Source organism: Rhincodon typus, chromosome 42 (assembly GCF_021869965.1).
Source record: "Rhincodon typus isolate 14 chromosome 42, sRhiTyp1.1, whole genome shotgun sequence".
In the NCBI taxonomy this organism is placed as follows: domain Eukaryota; kingdom Metazoa; phylum Chordata; class Chondrichthyes; order Orectolobiformes; family Rhincodontidae; genus Rhincodon; species Rhincodon typus.
In genome coordinates this window covers 8,682,210-8,707,170 of record NC_063373.1, presented here as the reverse complement: position 1 = coordinate 8,707,170, position 24,961 = coordinate 8,682,210, and the positions used below count along the sequence as shown (strand labels likewise).

The window sequence follows — 24,961 nt, the reverse complement described above, 5'->3', positions numbered from 1 at the left end:
CACTGCCATAGTCCTCGGTGTCTCTATTTCTGAGTCTAAATTACCATCTGATCCGTTAATTCTTCTGTTATTCTGCAGTCTTTGCCAATCTCTGCACATGAATTCCAAGGTCCCTCTGTTCCTACTCACTCTTTAGAACCCTGCATTTGATTTACATCACCTCACCCTAGACCTTCTGTCAAATCACATCCACTCACACTTAGTCATAGAGATGTCCAGCACAGAAACAACCTTTCCACCCAACTCGTCCATGCCGACCAAATATACTAAATTCATCTAGTTCCATTTGCCAGCATTTGGCTCATATACCTCTAAATCCTTCCTAGTCATATATCCATCCAGATGCCTCTTAAATGTTGTAATTGTACCACCCTCCATCACCTCTTCTGGCAGCTCATTCCATATCCGCACCACCATCTGTGCGAAAAAGTTGCCCCTTAGGTCCCTTTTAAATGTCTTCCCTTTCACGTTAAATCCATGCCCTCTAGTTTTGGAATCATCCACCCTGGGAAAATGACCTCGGATATTCACCCTATCCACGCCCTTCATGATTTTACAAACTTCAACAAGGTCACCCCTCAGCTTCTGATGTTCCCACAGAGAACGTCCCCAGCCTATTCAGCCTCTCCCTATAGCTCAAACCCTCCGACCCTGGCAACGTCCTTGTAAATCCTTCCTGAACCCTTCACTGCGTTAAATTTCATCTGCCACTTCAGAGAATGTGATGGGGGGATTTCAGGCTTAAACAGTCACCCCTACTTTTGATTATATGTCATTCCACAATTCAAGATGATTCTCCCTCCCCTTGAAATGTACACAAGGCTCATAGTACGTGGAATGAGGCTATTCAGCCCATTGTGCTCATGCTGTCTCTTTGGAAGAGGTATCCAATTAATCTCTTAGCCTCGCATTTTACCCCCTTTTGACAAAATGTCCAATATCCTTTTGAAGGATCTAGTTGAATTTTCTTCCAGGTGACTTTCAGGCAATGAATTCCAAATCACATTTAGTGGTTCAACATAAACAGTTTTGTCGAGAATGCATTTAGATTTTCACAAGGCACTTGAAAAGGTGCTAAATAAGTAGTTAAGATACAAAATTGGGTCTCCTGGGAGTAGCCATGATTAGAAGCATGTGGTTTTTACTCAAGAAGGAGATTTTTTTAAAAAAATGGAATAACATTCAGGAATTTACACAAACTTCCAGATTAAGAACTTTCTCTCCCTTTGAAAGTAGTGCCCAGTTCTGTTTTAAAAAAAAGATTCTCGCTTTAGAGAAAATTGGCTCTGAATGAAGTTGTCTCCAGTCACTGCAACATTCATTCCATCTGACCGCAACCTACAAACATGCAAAACCACATCAGCTCAGGTTAAACAAAAGTTAGACTTCAAAACAACCACAGACATTCAAGGTTATGTTCTTTTATCTTCCTTTATATCACACACCATTTCTCTTTAACTGTGTACCTGTGTGTGTGGGCACAATTGACAAAACAAAAGCTGTATGCTTAACATCAGTCTTTTTTAAAAATTGCCTTTAACAGGTAATAAATTTGCTGTTTCTTTGCCTTGTGAATCGTATTGATTGGTTCCTTCCTTATTACAGCAAAACAAAGGAAATTATATTTTTAAAATCAGAGAGAGGGGTAGAGCAGCAAGCAAAAGGAACCGAGCACTTTGTTGTGGCCCATGGAGGAGACTGAACTGACTCCCATTTGTTCATCGCTTCTTGCCGAATCGTAACACTGATCATTTGTGAACTCACTGGTGTCTCAAAACAGCTGATAAGGAGGTGAAGAGCCTCTCCCTGCTGTAAACTCACCGAAGCCTCAGCAAGATGAAGGACTGAGTGAGTTTCTTCTGACATGGGGAAGCGGTCCTTCCCTGGTGTAAATTTGCTCGTGTCAGCAGGATGGATGGAGTGAATATGTACACAGCCTCTCCTCACTGTAAATGCTGCAACATGTTTTTAAGTTGTGTAACTGACTGAAGATCTTTCTCCAGTCAGTGCACTGTAACACTCACTCACCTGTGTGTGTATCTCTCAATGATTTTCTCAGCTTTTCCAGACAGAATAGAGAAATATTTCTCCTAGATTCAAAGGCTGATGAGCTTGACATCAGTAGCAAGGAAATGCAGAAGTAAACTACGAAGGATGTGATAACCAGACATTTACAAAATAACAACAGGGTTACACAAAGTCAATATGGGTTTATGAAAGGGGAATTATGTTTGACAATACTACTGGAGTTTTTAAGGATAACTAATAGAATAGGAATAGGAAAACCAGTAGATGGGAGAAATTGAACTTTTTGACCACTTTTTATAACAGTCCCACGTAAAAGGTTAGTGTGCAAAATCAAGGCACATGGGATTGGTAGTAATATACTTGCATGGATTGAGAACTGGTCAGCAGACCCGAAACAGACAGTAGAAATAAGTGAATCTTTTCGGAGTCTTTAGCTTTGACAAGTACGGCACTGCAATGATCAGTGCCTGGCCCCCAGCTACTCAAAGCATACATCAACAATTTGGATGGCCGAATCAAATCTAATACTTTTAAAGTTTATTCACCCAAAACTAGGGGGATTGAGAGTGGGCAGAACATAAAGAGACTTTGGGGGGGTTTAGAAAATTGAGGGAATGGGCAAACTTATGGCAGACGCACAGTATAATTGTGAAGTTATCCACTTTGATAGATAAAAATTAAAAAAAATCGGAATGGCAGAGTATTATCTTCGTGGTGATGGATTTGGAAATGTTGATGTGCAAAGGGACCTGCAGGTACTTGTACACCAGTCATTCAGAGCAAATATGTAGGTGCAGCAAGCAGTTAGGAAGGCAAATGGAACTTTGTCCTTCATTGCAACAGGATTTGAGTACAGGAGCGAGGAGGTCTTACTGAAACTGAGCAGGGCTTCGTGAGACCACACCTGGAGCCTGTGTGCAGTTCTGGTCTCCTTCGCCAAGAAACATTGCTGTTTGCCTGTGGCAAGAACAATCACTTGTATTGGCGAAGTCCATAATGAAGGAAATAAGTTATGCCCTCCCTTAAACAGGACGAAATTCCAGCTGCTGGTTTCCATGCCTCAAGTTGCATTTAGAGAAGATTCAGTGCGTTGACAACCCTTTAAAATTTTGCCCACAGTTGGAAGGGAGTGATGTCCCCTCAGTCCTGCATCACAGATAGACACAGAGTTTGATTTTAGGCACCGTTTGGTTTTAGGCATGGCCACAAAAGGGCTCACCCTCGCTGTTGCTCCTTTCGACAGGCTCGACTGGGCCAGTGGATGGAGAGCACCTACCCCGCCCTTCCCCGGGCAGGGCTCTAGGAAATTCTTCAGAACAATCTAGATTCACAACTGCCCACCTTATCTGTAAAGCCCTGCTTTATCTGCAAAGGAGGCTTGTGAGCTGCTGGTTTGGCAGTTCCTGGAACAGGCGGATGTGCTGATGGAGGTGGAGCTATAGTGAGGTGGGTGCAGGCTCAGGTGGAACATAAATATTGACAGAGATCAATTGAGCTGACTTGTCTGGCCCTGTGCTGGAGACTCGATGGAACAGAGACAAATATATTTATTTCAGGTCCACCTTTGATGGATTTAAAAACAAGATGATGTACTTTCATGGATTTAAGAGAAAAAAATTACGTCATTAACTTTAAAGGATCATTTCAGTGGGAATGTGAATTCCAGATTCAAACAGCATCAGCCTCACTGGAAGCAAAGTGGTGAGAGTGGCCGGTCCGGCAGAAAGAAACCCTCCAACTTGCCCACCTCACCTACTGTCAGGATGAACAGGGCTCAGCCCTGGATGTGGTTACAAGCAGAGTCCAAAAACTGTCATCATTCATGTACTTGCTGGTGTGTCAGCAGGTTGGATGATTGAGTAAATCCCTTGCCACACACAGAGCACGAGAATGGCCTCTCCCCAGTGTGAATTCGCTGATGTCTCCGCAGGCTGGATACTGTTCTGAACCTCTTGGCACAGTGAGAGCAGCCAAACGGCCTCTCTTCGGTGTGAATCCGCTGGTGCACCATCAGGTCCTCAGCTGTTTTAAAGCTACTCCCACAGTCAGGGCATTCGAAAGGTCTCTCGTTGGTGTGACTGCTGTGGTGTCTCAGCACGCTGGATGACTGACTGAATCCCTTCCCACACGTGGAGCAGATAAAAGGGCACTCCCCAGTGTGAACCCGCTGGTGCCGCACCAAGTCAGAAAACTGAGTGAAGCCCTTCCCACATTCAGAGCAAGTGAATGGCCTCTTCCCGCTGTGATCTCGTTGGTGCCTCAGCAGGGTGGACGAATGAGCAAAACTCTTGCCACACGTGGAACAGGAGAACGGCCTCTCCTTGGTGTGAACTCGCTGGTGGGTCAGCAGGTCTGATGACTGAGTGAATCCCTTCCCGCATACGGGGCAGGTGAACGGCCTTTCCTCGATGTGAACCCGCTGGTGTCTCAGCAACACAGATGACTGAGTGAATCCCTTCCCACACTCAGAGCAGGTAAAGGGCCTCTCCCCGGTGTGAACTCGCTGATGTAGCGACAGGTGGCAGGACTGAGTGAATCCCTTCCCACACATGGAGCAGGTGAATGGCTTCTGTCTCGTATGAACCCGCTGGTGTCTCTTCAGAGTGGAGGAATCACTGAATCCTTTCCCACACTCGGAGCAGGTGAAAGGCCTCTCCCCGGTGTGACTGCGTCGATGAGTTTCCAGCACAGATGGGGAACGGAATCCCTTCCCACAGTCCTCACATTTCCACGGTTTCTCCATGGTGTGGGTGTTCCTTGTATGTTCAGGTTAAATGATCGGTGGAAGCTTCATCTGCACGCAACACACATGTACTGTCTCTTCCCCATTGTGAATGGTGCAATTTGTTTTCAGGCTGTGTAACTGCTTCAGTTTCTTTGCACAGTCAATACACTATAGCACTCTCACTTGGTTATATCTCCTGTTTTTCCACTTAATGATGTGTAAAACCTACTGAAGTAGGCAAAACAGACAAATGCCATTTTGTCTCATAGACGCAGAGACCTTTGATAGTCACATTCTGAACAATCAAGTGATTCAGTCTGATCTTGACATGGCTGTTGGTTTGAAATCTCTGTCTGCAAATCCTCCCCTTCCAACATACTGTAAAAGGAGTTTACAAAAGTTGGGATTGTCAGTAAAGGATATAAATTCAGAACAGATAATTCTAATTTCTTTCTTTTCTCTCTTCTATCTCCAAAAGCTGTGAGCAACCTTCCCACACTCTCTCCCTCCATTCTCAGTCTGTTGTAACTAATGATCTTGAAAGTGCCAACTCAGGCTAATTGACAGATCCAAGCTTAACATTTCCTTTCCAGGACACAAAATTCTGAAAATCTTCACCCTATACATATGCACATATTCGTGTATTTTTAAAAAAAAGCCTGCTATATACAGTACACCATTTCTGATTAGAGACAGTGCCAGATGTACAGTCATGACCTGGGATCACAGCCAATGAGCAAGATGAAGGCAGAGACAATCAATGACATCAAATTGAAATTGTACGGCCGCTGAGGTAAAAAAACTTGCAAGGCTATGGGGATACAGAGAAGTCATGGAACTCACTGGATTGATCCGATGAGTTAGTGTGTACTCAAATTGCTGAATGGACTCCTGTGCCATATTGATCACTAGAAACACATTGTACCTACAATGCTGTATTATAAGACTAGAAAGAATTGTAAATAAAGTTTAGAGAACTATACATCAAATATGTACTAAGGAACAACACTAGATATATCTTGGTATTATATGAATTTACTGTCCTCTTAAAATTGAGTCTTTTCTTGGGAAACCATCACTTTTATTGTGAACATTAGGATAGAGTCCATCCTTTTAACCAGAAAACTAAATGTACCAAGCTATGGGAGTGAAAATGACAACAGTTTTAAGAGAGAGGCCTGACAGGAACAAGAGGAGGACGTTCAATCTGCCAAGCCTGCTTTACCATTTAAACAGGACATCGCTGATCAAATACTTCAAAGCCTTGCACCCACAGTATCCATTTAACCCTTTATGCCATTAATATTAAGAACTGCATTGATCTTTACTCTAAACATCCTTAAGGGCTGAGCTTCCACAGATCTCAGATGTAAAATGAAAAATCTCCTCATTTTGATCTTAAATGGCATGCTCGTAGTTTTAAAATTCAGTCCTATGCTCCTTGACACCCAAGCCAGGGGAAACATCTTACCTAACTGTTCCTTGAAGCATTCTGTAAATCATAATTGATCTGATTCTTTCATAATCTCGAAAATTCAGGCCCAGTTTGCAGAACTAACCATTCCAAAATCCGCCCGCTCCCTAGACTCACTTCGTATGACTTAGTGTGCTGTAAATGAACAGCTTCTCCCCTCCTTCACACCCTCTCAGGATGAGAAAAGAAATGCAAAAGATGAAAGACAGTGATTCACTACCTGAGTGTGCACCAGCGGAAGTAGTTTCCCTCTCGAAGCTCATTGGGCATTGAGACGCATTGTAACGACAACCTTGGGGGCGGGAAAAATGACTCAAGAAGCCAATACGAATCGCAGTGCTCGGTGGTGACGCCCTCGGCTTCCCTGCTGCAGGATAGGCGAACGGGTGCGGAGCTCCGCCCCCACTCATTGTTTCCCCCCACTTTCCGCACGCTCGTCCAGACAAAGGTTTTCAGGGCAACCGGCTGGGGTCAGAGCGAGAAGCCGCTCGGTTTTCTTCCCCTCGCCGCCCCCCCACTTCAGCGGCTGCTGCTCCAAAACGAGACAGGATCGAGCCCGACAGCTGGTAACAGCTTCACTGCGCCTGCTCCGGACAGTGTGCCCACCCTGCGCCGGTGCTGCAGTGCGCCTGCGCTGCCCTCCAGCTGAGCGAGTGGAGGAGGAGAATTTTGTAAACTCTCTCCCTTGCTTTTCCCACCAAGTCATGCGGTTTGATTTCACAGGGTCCGTGAACTCCTTTTTTGCAGGATCTTAAAATGCGGGAGGAATGCTTGAGGGGAAACACAAATGAAGAAGCAGACTAGGATCTGGATGAATATGATCAGCCTCTGTGGAAGGATTGAGGTTTGTTATGTTCTGCGTGTGTGAAAATGTTTTAGATATCTGTGCGGCTGAAAAGATACTGTGAAACCCGAGAAGCAACCCCGCCAGTCCTCCAAAATATGAGTGTACCAGAAGTACATGAACCAGTTGTGCAGTTTGAACAAACATTGCACCATTCACAACGGAGTGTGTGTGTTTATATGCGTTCTGTGAGTGGACAAAGCTTCTAATGATTGTTCAACTTGGAGAAGGACAGCAACACGATGGAGAAACCATGGAAATGTGAAGATTGTGGTAAAGGATTCAACTACCCATCTCTGCTGGAAAACCATCGACGCAGTCACACTGGTGAGAAGCCGTATACTTGCTCGGTCTGTGAGAAGGCATTTACTCAGTTATCTTGCCTACAGTCACACCAACAAACTCACACTGAGGAGAGGCCATTCAGGTGCACTTGTTGTGGAAAGCGGTTCCGGTCTTCGTCCAACCTCACTGCACACCTGCGAGTTCACACAGGTGAGAGACCATTCACCTGCTCCGAGTGTGGGAAAGGATTTACTCGATCCTCCCATTTGCTTGAACACCAACAAACACACACTGAAGAGAGGCCTTTCAGCTGCTCAAATTGTGGAAAAAGGTTCAGGTCTTCACCCAATCTTATTGCTCATCAACGAGTTCATTCTGGGGAGAGATGCTTCATTTGCTCTGTGTGTGGGAAGGGATACACTCATCCGTCCAACTTGCTGATACATCAGCGAACTCACACAGGGGAGAGGCCATTTACTTGCTCTGTGTGTAGGAGGAGTTTCACAAAGTCTTTTAACCTGGTAATACACCAGCGAACTCACACTGGGGAGAAACCATTTATCTGTTCTGTGTGTGGGAAGGGTTTCAGTCAGCCATCAAACCTGCTGACACATCAGCGAGTTCATAAATGATAACTGGGGTTAAATCCTGCTGCTAACCATGTTAACAATTCCTATAAAAGGCTGGAGATTAGTATTCTGTAAATGTCACTGATTTTTGTGGCTGTTGTCTGAAAAGGTATCTGTGATGCTTACACTTAATCCAGTTTAATTTCAAAGAATCCCAAGTGTGGGAGCAGGCCATTTGGCCCATCAAGTCCATACTGACCCCCCACCCCGAACAGCATCTCACCAAGACCCACCCCATAACTGTGCATTTCACATGGCCAATCCACCTAACCTGGACATCTTTGGACGGTAGGAGGAAAGCAGTGCACCTGGAAGAACCCCACACAAACACCGGGAGAATGTGCAAACTCCACACAGACAGGCACCTGAGGGTGGAATCGAACCTAGGTCCCTGGCGCTGTGAGGCAGCAGTGCTAACCACCATGCTGCCCTAAATTTAAACCCATCTAGTTCACTAATGCTGTTTATGGAAGGAAATCTGCAGTCTTATTCTGGTCTCGCCTACATGTGACTCCAGACAGCAATGCGGTTGCGTTTTATTTACCTGCAGTCACTCAGTACCAGGCGAAACAAGGAATGAACAACACTTGCCTGACTTGCCAGTGATGTCCAGACCCCATGAAAGACAAAATTTAAAAATGTTTCAACAAAAATCACTTACAATAAAATTATGAATTTATATTTCAATCCGAAATTGATTTTCATTGCAAATTTTTAAAAGTTCACTCGAGATTTGGGCAGCGCTGGCTAGACCAACGTTCATTGCCCATCCCTAATTGCCTGGGAGGAGGAGGTGATGGAGCTACCTGCTGGAATCGCTGCAGTCCTTGAAGTGGAGGGAAACCCACAGTGAGGTAAAGAAAGGAGATCCAGGATTTTTCACCCAGTGCAGTGAAGAAACAGTGATATATTTCCAAATTAGGATGATGTGTGGCAAAACCGACCTGATGCACAATATTAACACAACAACCAGAAGACTGCCTCACTTGAAAGTAGCCAAGAGAATTATGCAATGGGCCAGATACTGTGCAAGTAAACGCTCAATCTGTCTACGTTAAGAAATTCAATTTCCCATGACAACAGAAATCTACATGCCATGATGGGATCAAGAGGGTGCTTGGCCCAAACATTCCCAAAATTGCCTCCTTGATATATCATCAGGCAGTGAAGTCCTCACTGACAGCAGTAAACGGATGACTGAGTGTGAAAAGTACTCCTGAGTTGGACATCACCCAGTCTCTGCCTGATGCTGTTCTGCAGCTTCCTGTCATTGTTGTGTCAGATGAGAAACCCTCATCTTACGCTTGAAAAAGCCATTGATTCCTGAGCAAGTGAAAAGACACTTGTCAATACTGGCATTCCAACCGACCTGCTCAAGCACAGAAACTGTGATCGACAGTCACACCCTCACCACCTCCTTTGCTGGGAGCTAGGGTTCTTTTGCACAGGACACATTTGATGCTAAAATCTTGAGAGCTTATAAAAACCGAGGTGCAAGAGGAAACTGCAAAAACCACAGGGAGATCTCACTCAGCATGATAAGGAGGGTCAGGTTTAAAACAGTTTATTTACAGTGCAGTTTCTGTGGTGTCAGATCAATAGTGGACATATGCCAGCTGCAAGAGAAGTGTCCAAATGGTATTTAATTGAAAATTCTGCTAGCTTCTGTACTGAGAAGAGTGAAATGTTATAATTACTGAGTGGGAGTAAACTTCTCATGATGAATAACAACTTACTTGTAGTGTAAAGGCAGCACAGTGATTCCCTGAAGATAATTACATAATTAAGGTTATGATCTGGAGCTCACAAGCAGTGGGAAACTCCAGCCTCATTACCTCTTTTTAATCTGAAAAGTTTGAAGCTTTTGTTTACTTTTGAAAGCAAATCTTTTCAGTCTTATTTTTCAACAGTTTATTATATTACGCTGTAATAAAGGCACCTGGAGAAAGAGCAAAATAAGTAGCAAACTTCGGGCAAAGCTGAGAAAATGCCAAAAGAATTGGAAAAACAAAGATTAAACTGGTGTTTGGATCTTTGACCTGGAAATAAAAGTTACATAAAGTTGATGTGATTGTGAACATTTGCTAAAGTGAGTCAAAAAATTAACACTTTCCACTGGCAACACAGTGACAATATAAACAAAAGACTTTGCCTTTTAAGAAATCTGGCTTCATCCCATTTCTTTCAAGAGTAAATGTTCAAGAACAAGAGATACATAGGAGTTCTGCTGCTGATTTACAAACACCATAAGATCATAAGTTGTAGGAGCAGAAACAGGTCATTCAGTCTATTGGGTCTGCTCTGCTATTCAATGAGAGCAGGGTTAATCTGATAATCCTCTACTCCACTTTCCTGCCTTTTCCTCATAACCCTTGATTCTCTTACTGATTAAAAATCTTAGACTTGAATGTATTTAACAACTTGGCCTCGACAGCCCTTTGCAGTAAAGAATTGCACACATTCACAACCCTCTGGAAGAAAAAATTCCTCCTTATTTCTGCCTTAAATGTGGGACCCCTTATTTTGAGACCCCTTTGGTCCTAGACTCTCCCATAAGGGGAGAGCAGATAATGAGAATATTCAATTGGACAGTAAAATTCCTCCAGTGCTCCTGAATGTGATTGAGCAGAATTAATACGATGCCCCACTTAGAATAATAGAGAAAATCACAAAACCAAGTGGGAATTGGAGAAACTGCCTTCATCAGGTTAAGTGTTATATATTGATTGGGTGGCTCAGTGGTTAGTACTTACAGAGCAAGATAGTGGCAGGGTAAGTCGCTCCATTCAGAGCTCCATTCTACTGGCCAGTTCCCTTTCTTTTCTCTTCTTCTCTCATCTCTCTGTAGTAATTCTATCCCCCCCTCCCCATCCCTGCCCTTTTAACTACGTACCTAAGGACTCGAGGAGGAGTCGGGTTGCAACCGGGAACTGTGTGGTGGGAGCTGAACGCGCAGGCTGTGTCCTGCAGTGACAGCGGATTGAGTGTGGGCCAGAGCGATGTCGATGGTGAGAGTGGCCTGGTGAGGCAGCAGCAGTTGGTGGCAAGAATGGGCTGGTAAAGTGGCGACGGTGGCCTAGTGATTGCATTGTGCAATCTGCACTGTTGTGGAGATGGTACTTGTGACTCTGGGTTCTGGATTTTTTTTCTTGCTTACCTTTTGGGTCTGTTAAATCTTTTAACTCTGGTTTTTGTAACCAAGTGGGCGCCAGTGAATGGCGGTTTTGTGCACTTTTCACTGTACTTATGTATTCCTATACTTAGTACATGTGACAAATAAATAAATCTAATCTAATCTGTTGCCTTACAGCAGCAGATTCAATTCCAGGCTTGGGTGACTATTTGTGTGGAGTTTGCACATCCTCCCCTTGTTGCGTGGGTTTTTGCCAGGTTGTCTGGTTTCCTGTCATAGTTCAAAGATGTGTAGGTTAGGCGGATTGGCCATAGTAAATTGCCCAATAGTGTCCAGCCATGAGTAGGCTTGGTGGGTTAGCCATGGGACATGTCGGGTTATGGGGATAGAATGGGATGCTCTGCGGAGGGTCAGTGAAGACTAGATGGGCCAAATACCCTTTCTGTGCACTATCGGGATTCTATGGTTCCATGTATGTGTCCACAATTATATTCTCTTCCCAATGTTGGGAGACCTATAAGAATCACTATTTAATACCTTCATTAAAATCTTAACTTTGTTGAACATTATAGGAATATTAAAGGAGGAAGTTTTGGGTATCCTGAATTGTATTAAGGTACACAAGTCCCCAGGCCCAGATGGGATCTATCCCAGGTTACTGCGAGAGGCAAGGGAAGAAATAGCTGGGGCATTAGCAGATATTTTCACATTCTCCTTGACTACAGGCGAGGTTCCAGAGGACTAGGGATTAGCCAATGTTGTTTCCTTGTTTAAGAAAAGAAGCAAGGATAATCTAGGAAATTATAGGCCGATGAGTCTGACATCTGTGGTGTGGAAGCTCTTGGAAAAGGTACTGAGGGACAGGATATATGCATATTTAGAAGAAAATGGACTGGTTAGTGACAGGCAGCATGGTTTCATACAGGAAGGTCATGTCTCACCAACCTGATTGAATTTTTTGAAGAGGTGACAAAGATAATTGATGAAGGAAGAGCTGTGGATGTAGTTTATATGGACTTTAGTAAGGCATTTGATAAAGTCCCACATGCCAAATTGGTACAAAAACTAAAATCACATGGGATTCGGGATGGGCTGGCTAGATGGATACAAAACTTGCTTGGTTGTAGAAGACAGAGGGTAGAGGTGGAAGGGTGTTTTGGAGACCGGTAAATATTGGTGTTTCATGAGGATCAGTTTTAGGTCCTCTGTTATTTGTAGTATATGTAAATGATCTGGAGGAAAACGTGGGCGGTCTGATTAGTAAGTCTGCAGATGACATGAAGATTGGAGTTGCTGATAGTGCTGACGATTGTGAAAGGATGCAACAGGATATAGATAGATTGGCGACTTGGGCACAGAAATGGCAGATGGAGTTTAATCCAGCCAAATGTGAGGTGATGCATTTTGGAGGATCAAATTTAGGTGTGAATTATACTGTTAATGGCAGAACCCTTAGGAACATTAACATACAGAGAGATTTGAGCATGCAGGTCCACAGTTCCCCAAAAGTGGCAGCGCAGGTGGCCAAAATGATTAAGAGGGCATATGGCATGCTTGCCTTCATTGGCCAGGGCATGGAGTAAAAATGTTGGCAAAACATGTTGCAGCTTTATAAAACCCTTGTTAGGCCATATTGGAGTATTATGTGCAGTTTTGGTTGCCACATTACCAGGAGGTCTTGGGAGCTTTGGAGAGAGTGCAGAGAAGGTTCACCAGGATGCTGCCTGGTCTGGAGGGGATTGGCTACAAAGAAAGCTTAAAAAGACTAGGACTGTTTTCACTGTAAAGATGGCGGCTGAGAGGAGACCTGATGCAGGTGTACAAAATTACAAGGCTTTTTCCCAGGGTTGAGATTTCAATTACAAGGGGACAGAGGTTCAAGGCGAGAGGGCAAAAGTTTTAAGGGAGCAAAGTTTTTCATGCAGAGAGTGGTAGGAGCCTGGAATGCAGTATCAGAGGAGACGTTGGAAGCAGGCACATTGGCGACATTTAGGAGACAACTGATGGTCACATGAATAAGGAGGAAATAGAGGGATACGGACTGAATTAGGGCAGAAGGTTTGCTTTTTAGTTTAGTTTGGGCACGATGATCGGCACAGGTTTGGAGGGCCTGTTCCTGTGCCGTACTTCTTTGTTGTTTTTGAATAGTGCTCTCTCTCTTATAAAGAAAGCATACCGAATTGACAAGCAGAGGACAACCGATGCCTGTTACCACATATTTAGCACAGAATTTGAAAGACAGAGAGTAGCAGTGGAGGGGAGGGGGGGAAATCTCATGCTTCACGTGTAAACCAGGTTTTCAGAGTGATTGAGGCTGGCTTCAGTCTAACATTCCAGCCAGATTAGGAAGACTGACAAAAGGAGAAACAGCATGGTTTCCATTTCATTTTCTGAAGAAGGGTCCCAACCCGAAACATCAGCTTTCCTGCTCCTCTGATGCTGCCTGACCTGCTGGGTTCCTCCAGCTCCACACTGTGGGATCTCACGGTTTCTATTTGTCCATCTGGGACCAGTGAACCGTTCTCACTGTAATGGTTGTATGTATTTTCTGCCCCTTCTGTATCGTGTCGGACCTTTTGCTTCTTAATAAAATGTTTTTAAATCACCTATGACTTGAACATCCTTTTCGGCTAATCCTAGACCAAAGTCTCATACTTGTCCATGAGAGTAACTGAACTGAAATAATCCCACATGTCAATCATGGCTCAATGGTTGCATTCACATCTCTCAGCGACAAGGTCAAAGGTTGAAATCCTTACCCAGAAATGGGAGCAGAAAATCCAGGTTGATATTCCATAGCAGTACTGAGGGGGCAATACATTGTCAGAGGTCCCCTCTCCCAGACAAAATCTCCAACTAATGCTCCGGCTACCCGCTGAGCTGGGTGGGAAAGTTCTCATGAGGTTATTGTGAAGAGTAGGGGAGTTCTGCTGGTGAACTGTTCTATACTTATCCCTCAAGAAACATCATTGAACAAACAGACTGGGCCACTCAGTGGCTGCCCAGGTTCAATTCCAGACTTGGGTGGACTGTCTGTGAGGAGTTTGCACATTCTCCCCCTATCTGCTTGGGTTTCCACCAGCTGCTCCGGTTTCCTCCCTCAGTCCAAAGACATGCAGGTTAGGTGGATTGGCCATACTAAATGTGGGGTTACGGTGATAAGATGGGGGTGGGGGGGGGGGGGGGGGGAGGGGGGGGGGGGGGGGGGTGTAGTAGTAGGGGGGTCTGGGTGGGATACTCTTCAGGGAGTTGGTGCAGACTCAATGGGCCAAATGATCTCTTTCTGCACTGTAAGGATTCTCTTATCACATTTCTAAATATGGGATCGTGCTACGCACATTTGCTGTAGCAGTTTCCTACATTACAACACAGGCTACATTTCAAATGGCTGTGGAGCGCTATCAGTCATTCTGAAGTGGTGAAAGGTGCTAAACCAATACAAGTCTTCCATCAACAGAGGAAAAAGGAGCCAAAAAATGAAACACTCAGTGACAGGTCATCAGTCTCCCCACAGGGGCTTGATGGCTGTGTGTTTGATACAAAGCTGCTTTAGTTAATCTATATCCAGAATATTAAACATCAACCTAGTTATAGTGACTACTTACATCAATGGAAACCAATTCTCTCAGAATGAACACAGTGAAGTCCTGGATGTGATGAACAACAGCAGAATCCAGTGCCTGCACTTATGAACTCGCTGGTGTCTCTGCAGATCACTGCTACTTTTAAAACTTTCTCCAGAGTCAGGACATTTACAGGGCTTCATATCAGCATGAACTCACTGATATGTCAACAGTATGTACGACTGAGTGAATTGCATCGGACCCACAAAGCAGGCGAATGGTTTCTCCCAGCGTGAATCTGCTGGTGGGTCAACAGACTATGCTGACTTTTAAAGCTCATCTCAGAGTCTGAACATTTAACGAGTCTTGCGTCAGAGTGAACAAATTGGTCTACTGTTAGGCGGATGGCCAAGTGAACTCTTTCCCAGAGTAGGAGACATTCTCTCCCCAATGTGATTACGCCAAGGGATTTCCATCTCAGATGGGAATTGAATCCTTTCTCCCAGTCTTCCCATTTCCATGGTTTCTCCATGATGCAGCTGTTGTGTATTTCTCTCCAGATTGGATTATCATTTGAAATCTCGTCTACCCACACAACACATACATGATTTCTCTCCGTTGTTAATGGTGCAGTGCCTTTTCCCCACTTTGTGTAAACTGTTTAAAGCTCTTTCCATAGTCACATTTACTTTTTAAAACCACTTTCTGCGACAGACATTTCTCCTTCCACGGTCAAAGACCACTATTATTTAGGTTCTGATCAATCGAGTGACTCCAGATCTCCATGTTATGTTTGGTTTGAATTTCCTGTCTGCAAATTATTCCCTTCCAGCACCCTGTATAAAGAGTTGACGTTCAGCATTATTGTCAATCCAGCTTAGAAATTCAGAACAGACAATTCTAGTTTCTCTGGAACTTCTTCCTCTTTTATTCTCTCAAACAGATGGGGTAATGAAACTAAGAAATCAAAACCAACAAATTTCCAAGGAAAGCAAAGGGAACCTTACTAACTAAACCAGGATATCAATGTCAGTGTCTGAGACATTTTATATTCTAAGGTATCCTCCGTTTGTGGAAGAACACAAGAGATAGAAGCAGACTGATATAAGAAGTGAGGAGGTTTTGGTAGATCTAAAAGTTAAAAAATGCCCATCATGTTGTTGTGGGAGATGAGGGAGCAAATTACAGGGGCCCTGACCCAAATTTTTAAACCATCTCTGGCTACGGGAGAGATGCCAGAGGACTGAATGATGACTAATGTGGTTCCACTTAATAAGAAAGGTGATAGAGACAGACCAGGAACTACAGACCAGTGAGTCTAACATCAGTGGTAAGTATTGTAGAAAATAATGAAGAAGAGAATTAATTTCCATTTGGACAAGGAAGGTTTAATCAGGGACAGTTAGCATTGCTTCGTCAGAGGGAAGTTATGCCTAACAAAGCTGGTGGAATTTTTTGAGGAGGTGACCAAGTGTTTGGATGAGGCTGGGGCAATTGATATAGTTTATATGGATTTCAGAAAGGTCTTTGACGAAGTCCCACGTAGGAAATTAATAAAGAAGATAAAGGCTCATGGGACCCCTGGTAACTTTGCAAGGTGGATCCAAAAATTGCCTTAGTGATAGGAGGCAGAAGATGAAGGTAGAAAGCTATTTGTATGATTGCAGCCCAGTGCGCAATGGTGTACCACAGGATCAGTGCTTATCGCTTGTGATATTTATAAATGATGTGGGTGAGAACGTGGGAGGGATGATAACTAAGTTTGGGGGATGACATAAAGATTGGTAAGACGGTTGAGTGAGGAGAAAGGTGTTAGGTTAGCAGGAAAATACAAACAGATGGGTCAGATGGACAGATGGAATTTAACCCTGATAGATGGGAGGTGATGCATTTTGGAAGAAGGAACGAGACAAGGGAGTACTCAATGAATGGTAAGACACTCGGAACCTCAGAGGAACAGAGTGCCTATCCACAAATCCTCCTGAAGGTGGCAGGACAGGTTAATGGGGTAGTTAAGAAGAGATGTGGGACACTTGCCTTTTTCAGTGATATCATAGATTATAAGAGCAGAGAGGTCACATAGGAATCATACAGAACTTTGGTTAGACCGCAGCTGCAGTACTGTATGCAGTTCTGGTCACTGCGCTGTAGGAAGGATACGATTGCACTGGCGAGGGTACAAAGGATATTCACCAGGATATTGCCAGGGATGGAGCATTCCAGTGATGAAGAGAGAACTGGATAAGCTCAGGTTGTTTTCTTTGGAGCAGAGAAGGTTGCGGGGAACTCGAAGGACATGTATAAGAGTATGAGGGATATAGACAGAGTGAATATAAAACAGTGTTCCCCTTATTTAAGGGTCAATAACAAGGCAGCATAATTTATAAAGTGAAAACCAGGAGGTTTAGAGGGGATGTGAGGAAAAAAAAAACTTTTTCGTCCAAAGGATGGTGGGGGTCTGGAATGCTCTGTCTGGGAGAGTAGTTGAGGCAGGAAACCTCACAATTTTTAAAACTATTTGAACAAGCAATTGAAGTGTCATAGCATTCACAGTTATGGGCCTAGTACAGGAAAGTGGGAGTAGTATAGACAGTGGTATGTTTTTGGCAGTACAGTCTTGATGGGCCAAATGGCCTCTTCTCCACTGTATGATCAATGAGACCATCTGGTGAGTCAAGCTTGCTCCATCATTCAATATGATCAGGGCTGATCTTGGGCTTCACTCCACTTCTTCTTGTCCACTTCCATATCGACCCCCAATCCCTGGGAGACCCAGTTTATATCCCAGCTTGAAACGTATTCAGCAATGGAGCATCTACAACCTGCTGGGGTGGAGAATTTCAGATTCACATTCCTTCAATTGACATTGTGTCTCCTCATTTCACTCCTAAATGATTGGCAACCCCCTTCTCCAGAGACTGGGCCTCTCTGTTTCTCCTACCAGAGGAAACAATCTCTTCAGTGTGTACCCCATCAAGTCCCTTCAGAATCACATGCACCCTCTCCAGGGCCACACGGGCACAGACAAGACCATGGAAGTGATACAGACAGCCTTCTATGGGAAGCCGACAGGACAGTGCAGTATTGAACAGTGAAATAGGGTCAAGGGGCCAAACGGCCTACTCCTGGTCCTTTATTTCTATTCAGCTGGACTGATTCCCAAATGAGCCCCAGACATCTTGGATCCACAAAGTGTTGTTCTAACCAGGAGCACGTTCAAGTGAAGATTGTGTGACTTCCCCAGATCTCTCCCACCTCCAAACAGAACAAGGGGCCCAAGAAAGGAATTTACTGACATTTAATAAAACTCAGTATGTTTCTGTTTACGTACAATATTAGCCCTGATAACTGGGCTGGACTTTATTAATATCAGCAGAAATAGACTCAGTGAACATGGTTCGACAACTGACGGCAAACTCCAGCCACTGTACTCACTTGTGAACTCGCTGATGTGTCATGAGGTTGGATGACTGAGTGAATCCCTTCCCACACACGGTACAGGCGAACGGCTTCTCCCCAGTGTGAGTGCGCTCATGTCTCTGCAAGTGGCATGACTGAGTGAATCCCTTCCCACACTCAGAGCAGCTGAAGGGTTTCTCCCCAGTGTGAACTCTCTCATGTGTCAGTAGGGTGGATAACCGCGCGAATCCCTTCCCGCAATTGGAGCAGGCAAAAGGTCTCTCCCCTGTGTGAACTCCCTGGTGAGTCAGCAGGCTGGATGACTGAGTAAATCCCTTCCCACACAGGGAGCAGATAAATGGCCTCTCCCCGGTATGAACTCGCTGGTGTGTCAGCAGGTTGAATGAACAACTGAACCCCTTCCCGCACTCAGAGCAGGTAAATGGTCTCTCCCCGGTGTGAAGTCGCTGGTGCACTGTAAGCTGAGTTGACTGCTTGAACCCAGTCCCACATTCGGAGCACCTGAACGGTCTCTCGTCAGAGTGAACACGTTGGTGCCGCATCAGTTCGCCAGAACTTTTGAAGCCCTTTTCACAAACTGGGCATTTGAAAGGTCTCTCATCAGTGTGAACTCGCTGGTGTGTCAACAGATGGGATTTCTGAGTGAAGCCCATCCCGCACAAGGAGCAGGTGAATGGACTCTCCCCGGTGTGAACTTGCTGGTGTAACAGCAGGGAGGTTGACTGAGTAAACCCCTTGCCACAAGTCGAGCAAGTAAACAGTTTCTGCCCAGTGTGTACTCGCTGATGCACAGTGAGGTGAGATGACCGTTTGAACCCAGCCCCACAGTTAGAGCACCTGAAAGGCCTCTCCTCAGTATGAACACGTTGATGTCGCATCAGGTCCCAAGAACTTTTATAGAATTTCCCGCAGTCTGGACATTCAAAAGGTCTCTCCTCAGTGTGAACTCGCTGGTGTGTCTGCAGATTGGACGACTGAGTAAATCCCTTCCCACACACAGAGCAGGTGAATGGCTTCTCCCCAGTGTGAACTCGTTGGTGTAACAGAAGGTAGGATGAACGAGCAAATCCCTTCCCACACGTGGAGCAGGTAAACGGCTTCTCTCCAGTGTGACTGCGCTGATGAATGTCCAGATCCGACGGGTAATTGAATGTCTTTGCACAGTCCCCACATTTCCACGGCTTCTCCCTGCTGTGACTGCATTTATGTTGTGACAGATCAGATGATCGATGGAAGCTTTGCCCACACTTGGAACATTTGTACAGTTCTTCTCCCCTGTGAACATTGTTTGCTCCTTCCATATTCAATATTTAATGAAGTTCAGGTTGTCATAAATTGGGTGCCTCCATCAGATCCAGATGTGATGTTTGGTGTCAGTTTCCCAGCCGGAAATCTTCTCATCCTGTAAAATTGATTTTTAAAAAGGCACTTTGTGAAATTGAAATGAACGATCATTTGCAGGGCCAGCACTGAAAAAGCGTGACTACAAAAGCTGCTGGATTGTGATAAACTCCTTCAGGGAAAGGAAACTGCCAGACTGTCTGCACTCATTTAAGACACTGCAAAATATAAAATTATACTCCGTACTCTAGGGTCTTTACATAAATTAGAAAAAGCAAGGGTCCAAACAGCAATCCCTGTGAGCTCCACTGTTAACATTCCTGCAGTTTGAACAACATCTATTAATGAGAAATCTCTCTCTCCTGTCACTCAGCCAATTTCATATTCAAGTTGCTGCTGTCCCTTCTAATTAACCCGTTCAGAGATGTTACTACACACTTCTGGAGCATTTAGGACTTGAACTTGGGTCTCCTGTTCCAGTGGGACAGACATTATCACTGCACTACTTGACAGCCCCTTTGCTGTCTCTTTTATTGCATGAGCTCTAACCTCAGTCACAAGTCTGTTGCACAGCATTTAATCAAATGCATTTTAGAAGTCCACGTAAAGCACGTCAACAACATTACCCTTAATAACCAACTTTATTACCTCATCAAAAAATATAAGCAAGGTCATTAGACATCAATTGCTTAGAAATGACGGTTCTCCTTAATTAACTAAAATTTGCTCAAGCTACTTTCATTTTATTTTGAATTATCATTTTTGGAAGCTTCCCCACTGAGGTTAACTGTTTGTAGTTGCTGATCTTATCTTTATGATCTTTCCTGAACCAGGAAACCTGAAGAAGAAAATCAGGAGGGTGAAAAGGGGCCAAGAGTTAGTTTTGGCTATAAGATAAGGGTGAATCCAAAGAGATTCTTTAGGTATGTTAAAGGAAAAATCATAACGAGAGAGAGAATAGGACCCCTGAAGGACCAAAGTGGACATGTATGTGTTGAACCGCAAGAGATGGGCGAGGTCCTCAATGAATATTTCTCCTCTGTGTTTACCGTGGAGAAAGACATGAAGACTTGTGGACTTGGAGAAGTTAGTGGCAATATCTTGGTGACAGTCCATATCACAGTACAGGAGGTGTTGGAAATATTAGAATATACAAAGGTGGATAAATCTCCTGGTCCTGACCAGATATATCCAAGAACCCTGCAAGAGTCTAGAGAAGAAATTGTGGCAGCCGTGGCTGATATATTTGCATCATCGTTAGCCACGGTTGAAGTGCTGGAAGACTGGAGGGTAGTGAATGTTGTGCCTTTATTCAAGAAAGGCTGCAAAGAAAAACTTGGGAATTATAGACCAGTAAGCCTAACATCTGTGGTAGGTAAGTTACTTGAGAAGATTCTAAGGTATAAGATATGCATGCATTTGGAAAAACAGGATTTGATTAGGAGTAGTCAGCATGGCTTTGTATGTGGGAGATCGTTCCTCACAAATTTGTTAGAATTCTTTGATGAAGTGACCAGGAAGGTTGATGAGGGCAGGGCAGCAGACGCAGTCTACACAGATTTCAGTAAGGCCTTTGATGAGGTTCCAACATGGGAGGCTGCTCTGGAAGGTTAGATCACATGGAATCCAGGGAGAGCTGGCAAATTGCATACACAATTGGCTGATAGTAGGAAGCAAACGGTAATACTGGAAGGATGCTTGCCTGACTGGAGGCCTGGGACTAGTGGTGTGCCTCAGGGGTCAGTGCTGGGCCCATTGTTGCTTGTTATCTATATCAATGATTTGGATGAGAATGTACAAGACATGATTAATAAGTTTGCGGATGACACTAAAATAGGCGGTATCATGGACAGTAAGGAAGGTCATCAGAAACTGCAGCAGGATCTTAATCAGCTGCGGAAGTGGGCCTAGAAATGGCAATTGGAGTTTAATATAGATAAGTGTGAGGTGCTGCATTTTGGAAAGTCAAATCCAGGTTGGAGTTTTATGGTGAATGGTAGGACCTCAAGGAGTGTTGTGGAAGAGAGGGACCTTGGAGATCAGATGCACGGTTCTCTGCAAGTGTAGTCACAGGTAGACAGGGCAGTGAAGAAGTCTTTTGGCACACTGACCTTCATCAGCCAGGGTATAAGTATAGAAGTTGGGAAGTTATGATGCAGTTGTACATGACGTTGGTGAGTCTGCACTTGGAATATTGTGTTCAGTTTAGAGAGATTGCAGAAGAAATTTACAAGGATGTTGCCAGGACTCAAGGGACTGAGTTATTGGGAGAGGATGGACAAGCTGGGACGTTTTTCTTTAGAACGTAGGAGCCTGAGGGGGATCTTATAGAAGTATATAACATCATGAAAGGCATGGAAAAGGTGAATGCACTCAGTCTTTTTCCCCAGGGTTGGGGAAATCGAGACTAGAGGGCATCAGTTTAAGGTAAGAGGGGAAAGAATGCATGGGAATCTGAGGCAACTTTTTTTTTTTTTACACAGAGCGTGGTACGTATATGGAATGAGCTGCCAGCAGAAGTCGTTGAGATGGGTACATTAACAACATTTAAAAGGCATTTGGACAAATACATTGATAGGAAAGGTTTAGAAGGATATGGGTCAAGTGCAGGGAAACGAGCTTAGCATGGATCGAAATTTTGGTCGGCATGGACTAGTTTGGGCCGAAGGGCCTGTCTCTGCGGTGTATGACTTTATGAGAAGTGTAACATTTGCAATTCTTCAGTCTTCTGTCACCACCCCCAAATCACAGGGAGATTGGAAAATTACAGTCATTGCCACTGCAATTTCCACCGTTACTGTCTTCAGTAATCCTTGGATGCATTTCATCTGGTCCTAATACCGTATCAACTTTGACTCACCATCCAATTGTATCTCCTTTAAAAATGTTAAACTCTTCAGGTGTCTTAATTTCATTTTGCTTTATCATTGCCTGAGTAGCATCTTCTTCATTTATACTGGTAGATACAAAATCTATATTTAAAACCTTAGTCATCTCCTCTGCTTCCCTTTTAGTTCCTAATTGGATCAACTCTCTTTTATCACATTTTTACTGCATGTCTACTGAAGACGTTTTCATTCACGTCGAAATTAATTTTGGTGTCTTTTAGTACTTTTACTCTCCTTCTGATATTTCATCTTTGATTCTCCCTAAGCATTCCAAATTTAGCCTGGGTATCAGTTGAACTATCAACCTCATATTTGTCATAAGTGCATTTTCCTTTTCCACCTGAATTTATCTTTGTCACCCAGGGAACTTTGGACTTGTGTGTCCTACCTGTCCCCATGCATGGGAACATACCTTGACAATGTCAGAACTATTTCTATTTAAAAGCAGTCAAACTGCAGGAATGTTAACAGTGGAGCTCACAGGGATTGCTCAGCTGCAGTTTTGATTCCAATTTAATCAGAGTCAGATCTATTCATATCCCATTGAAGTTTGGTTTCTACCAATTAATCACTCGAATTCTTAGCTGAAATCTTTGCCCACAGACAGAGGATACAAACGTTTTTATAAACTTGATGATGTTTGGATCTTGATGAATTAAGTGACTCGGTCAGAGTTTGATGCGATACTTGATTTCAGTTTCCAGTCGTCAGTTCGCAGCTTCTGATGTCCTGCAAAAAATGAAAATCTTTACCATTAATTAGAAGAGGTGAGCATTTCAACTGCGTACATGTAAAATAGTGTAAATGCTAGAGATCTGGAATGGGAACAGAAAATGAAGAAGAAATTTAGCAGGTGCAGCAGCATCCGCAGAGAGGAAATTTGAATTAACAATTCAAGTCCAGTGACTCTTCCTCGACATTCAACATGTTCACAGAATCTGCCAAGCCTGAGTTTTTTCTACCATTTTCTGTTTTATTTAATATTCCTGTTGGCTTCACTCTCCCGTGTGTAAATCCCTAGTCAGTCAAGAAAAAAAAACTCAACAATAGTGTGATAACAAGGTGTAGAGCTGGATGAACACAGCAGGTCAAGCAGCATCAGAGGAGCAGGAAGGCTGACGTTTCGGGCCTGCTGTGTTCATCCAGCCCGACACCTTTTTATCTCAGATTCTCCAGCATCTGCAGTTCCTACTATCTCTCAACAATAGGGTGTCTTCTGACCTAAGATGATTGCGCATGCGCTCAGCTGCCCATTGCTCCCTACAAAGATGGCGACCGTTACCCGGGCCCGCTGCCGGGAGTCGCGGCCCCGCTGCTACCAGGCCATTCTCTGTCAATACGGCACCGGGGGGACCTTGCTCTGGGTTTCATACCTCCACTCTATGTTTATGAAGCCTCCCCAGCCACTCCGCCCACTCCATCATCCGCCCACATTCTCTTTTTCCTCCTTCACCGGTGAAGAGGCGAAATGACCGTGGACCCGCAGCTGGAGCAACGGCACTACGCATGCGCTCTTCAAACACGTTCAGCGCATGCCGGAGTCGGGGACGCACTGCGCCGGCGCGAGGGATCCCAAGTCAACCTTTATGAATGATGGGTCAGGGAGCTTAGTCATTGGCAGGAGATGTTGAATAGTAAGTTATGTCCTTGATCTGATTCCGAGTTTCTGCAGTGTGCATATAGAGTGTAGATAATTACAAGGTAGACAAACAGAAGGGGGGCTGGAAGAACACAGCAATCCAAGCAGCATCTGGAGGAAAGGAGTATTCAACGTTTCGGGTATTTACCCTTCTTCAGGACTGGATGTGGTGGGTAGGGGGAAGCTGAAGATAAAGCCGGTGTGGCAGGGCGGGGTGCGGGGTAGCAGAATGATGGTGATAGATGGACGCTGGTAATAGGTATGACCTGGTGGGTGGATGGGAGGGATGAATCCGGTTGGTGGCTGGAAGGGAGGGTCAGAAAGTGGATTTGAGGGGAGGAGGTCGCTAACCAAGTAGATAATTACAAACCTTCCCTACCCAATAAAGCGAAGATTTACGCTGCGGTCTTGTCTTGAAATTCACCATCCACAACATGATGAAAATACCAGACATCACAAATAGTAAAATGATAGAGTGCCAAAGAAAGTCTATCGCTTGATAACTCTTATTTTCTCCATTACCTTAAGCATGGATCTCTACTGGCCACCAGAATGTGTCTAACAATCATGGCATTAAACAGAATGATTGGAAAGATCAGGAGTTATAACACAGTCAAACCAATCAAATGCTGCCCATAAAGGGAAAGTATAATGTATACTCTTCTGTCTACAATGCCATGGCGTGCTGCCAATTCTGTAAATTGGCTTATGCATAAAATACCAGGGAACATTATTTGAAAAAGCTGACACGTTTGTCCTGTTTTTGTAACCACAGCTGCTGTTTTCTCAGTGCAGTATTTTGTTTTTAGTTTGTGGCAACAAACAGCTACAAGTCGATCAAATGTGAAAATCATAGTTAACCATGTAGAACAGTCTCTGAGTGCATAACTTCATGCAATATGGAAACCGCACACTGAGTGATGAACATGAAACAACTTGAAAAATAAATGAAATAACAAGGTGTAGAGCTGGATGAACACAGCAGGTCAAGC

At 44.2% G+C, this 24,961-nt stretch overlaps 2 protein-coding genes across 2 annotated transcripts; one reads left to right on the top strand and one right to left on the bottom strand.

Moving 5' to 3' along the window:
- Positions 1-805: 805 nt before the first annotated feature.
- Positions 806-23,821, bottom strand: LOC109937596 (zinc finger protein 721-like). Its single transcript, XM_048619347.1, has 4 exons — positions 23,704-23,821; positions 22,949-23,059; positions 18,117-19,503; positions 806-4,784 (listed from the first exon to the last, which is right to left on the bottom strand). The coding sequence occupies exons 3-4, from the start codon at positions 19,400-19,402 to the stop codon at positions 3,845-3,847; spliced, it is 2,226 nt and encodes a 741-aa protein (XP_048475304.1). The 5' UTR covers positions 19,403-19,503; positions 22,949-23,059; positions 23,704-23,821; the 3' UTR covers positions 806-3,844.
- Positions 6,878-10,051, top strand: LOC109920218 (zinc finger protein 664-like). Its single transcript, XM_048619345.1, has one exon. It carries the CDS (start codon positions 7,314-7,316, stop codon positions 7,986-7,988), a length of 675 nt encoding a protein of 224 aa, XP_048475302.1. The 5' UTR covers positions 6,878-7,313; the 3' UTR covers positions 7,989-10,051.
- Positions 23,822-24,961: the final 1,140 nt, after the last annotated feature.

Excerpts from the sequence above, each read along its gene's own strand:
- LOC109920218 (XM_048619345.1), top strand. The coding sequence starts at position 7,314 with ATGGAGAAACCATGGAAATGTGAAGATTGTGGTAAAGGATTCAACTAC.
- LOC109937596 (XM_048619347.1), bottom strand. The coding sequence starts at position 19,402 with ATGGAAGGAGCAAACAATGTTCACAGGGGAGAAGAACTGTACAAATGT. Across the intron at positions 4,785-18,116 it reads ACACATCAGCGAGTTCACAA|GAACACCCACACCATGGAGA; the intron begins GTGAGTACAGTG and ends TGAACATACAAG.